This window comes from Mandrillus leucophaeus, unplaced genomic scaffold, assembly GCF_000951045.1.
Source record: "Mandrillus leucophaeus isolate KB7577 unplaced genomic scaffold, Mleu.le_1.0 Scaffold253, whole genome shotgun sequence".
Classification (NCBI taxonomy): Eukaryota; Metazoa; Chordata; class Mammalia; order Primates; family Cercopithecidae; genus Mandrillus; species Mandrillus leucophaeus.
In genome coordinates, this window is record NW_012102621.1 from 362,998 (window position 1) to 365,188 (window position 2,191).

Consider the following 2,191-nt stretch of genomic DNA (forward strand, 5'->3'; position numbering starts at 1 on the left):
AAAAAAAAAAAAAAAAGCAAGAGAGAAACCACATTTCATGGGCTATCTGTGCTACCAATACAGGCTGAGCATTACCTGAGGAGAATATTGACTTTCGGGAAACCTTCCCATTTTTCTCTGCATTCTGGACATTCTGTTTTCTTTGAAGATGCCCACCACAAAGCAAGGCAGTGACGGCAGAAGCTGTGCCCACAGTTCAAGGTGGTGGGGTTAACCAGGATGTCGTAGCAGCAGTGGCAAGAAAATTCACTAACAGAAATCTGAGGGCCGGTGGTTTTGAGAGGTTCATCTTTCTCAAGGTCCATTGTGTTCAGATAGTTTTTCTGAGGTTCCTCCATCTCTTAGCAAATTCTAGGTTCCAGAGACATAAAAAATTTCAGACGCAGAAAACTGCTGCAAAACATCATTAATCTAGAAAAAAAAAAAAGATAGTGACAAAAATAAAGCAAATAGTAGTTGTCTGAAGAGTAGTTAATATAAAAGTATTGCCATTCTAGCCAGGGGCGGTGGCTCATGCCTGTAATCCCAGCACTTTGGGAGGCCGAGGCGGGCGGATCACGAGGTTAGGAGTTCGAGATTACCAAGGCAGGCATGGTCTTGAATTCCAGTTCTACCACCTTTCTCCATTTACTAAGTACTATGATCTGATCTACTTGAGTAAGCAACATTCCTGAAGAAATCATAGAACCCAGCAGATTTCAATGTATGCAGTGAATTACATGGAGTCACATCAATTATTTAAGTGATTTCAATAGAACTGACTTCAGGGGAAATCAGGGGTTGGGGGGTGAGGTATAGGGGACACAGAGGAACACAGTGATCGACTTACTGCCACTCCAGTTAAAGCTGTGAGCACACCGGAAAAGAATCCCCCTCCCCTCTGCTGATTCGCCCGGCCTGTGTTAGGAGCTAAAGGAATCTGATCATTCCCATATTTCTGAAAGGCTGCAAGGCTTTGGACTATGTCATTATTCTGCTGAATGTCTTCAAATCTCATTCTAATGGCATCAGGAAATAACTTTTCAATGGCATCCCTATGGAGAATAGAAAAAAAAATTAAGACAGTTGTTTGACTAAATATAATGTTTAGAGGCCAAAAAAAACCCTGATAGTAAATATTTAATAATATATAGTTACCCTAGGAAAACTGACAAGAAATATATTATAGTTCTGTGGGTAAAAGCAAAAAATTTAAAACAATCTATTAGGTTGTTTACCATTACTTTCTTTTTTTTTTTTTTTAATGAGACGGAGTCTTACTCTGTTGCCCAGGCTGGGGCTGGAGTGCAGTGGCGCAATCTTGGCTCGCTGGTGCGCACCACCACGCCCAGATAATTTTTTATTTTTATTTTTAGTAGAGATGGGGTTTCACTATGTTGCCCAGGCTGGTATCAAACTCCTGAGCTCAGGCAATCTGTCCACCTCGGCCTCCCAAAGTGCTAGGATTACAGGCATGAGCCACTGCACCCAGCCTACCATTACTTTCAATGGTAAAAACCACAATTACTTTTGCACCAACCTAATGATATACGTTTACCAGTTGATTTAAAATAGTGAACTGCAGAACCATGCAGACAGCACATCAGTAAGGTGAGAAAATACTTGCATTTTCTATTGGCACTTTTTTTTTTTTGAGACAGAGTCTTGCTCTGTCACCCAGGCTGGAGTGCAGTGTCCTGATCTCAGTTTACTGCAACCTCCGCGTCCTTCAAGTGATTCTCATGTCTCAGCCTCATGAGTAGCTGGGATTATAGGCATGCGCCATTACACCAGGCTAATTTTGTATTTTTGGTCATGTTGGCCAGGCTGGTCTTAAACTCCTGGCCTCATGAGATCTGCCTGCCTCGGCCCTCCCAAGGTACTAGGATTGCAGGCTTGAGCCACCGTGCCCAGCCTGGCACATGTATGTAGGTATAAAAGTATTTTTAAGCAGTGGCTCATGCCTGTAATCCCAGCACTTTGGGAGGCCAAGATGGGTGAGGTCAGGAGTTTGAGACCAGCCTGGCCAAAATCGTGAAACCCTGTCTCTACTGAAAATACAAACATTCGCCAGGCGCGGTGGCTCACGCCTATAATGCCAGCACTTTGGGAGGCCAAGGCGGGCGGATCACCTGACGGAAGGAGTTTGAGACTAGCCTCACCAACATGGGGAAACCCCATCTCTACTAAAAATACAAAATTAGTTGGGCGT

At 43.5% G+C, this 2,191-nt stretch overlaps 1 protein-coding gene across 1 annotated transcript in view; it reads right to left on the minus strand.

Moving 5' to 3' along the window:
• The window catches only part of BFAR (bifunctional apoptosis regulator), a 52,786-nt gene that overhangs the window by 30,611 nt on the left and 19,984 nt on the right, over window positions 1–2,191 (minus strand). The window contains 1 exon segment of the mRNA XM_011983661.1: window positions 62–411. Within this exon segment, the coding sequence (XP_011839051.1) occupies window positions 62–338 (277 nt within the window). The 5' untranslated portion in view covers window positions 339–411.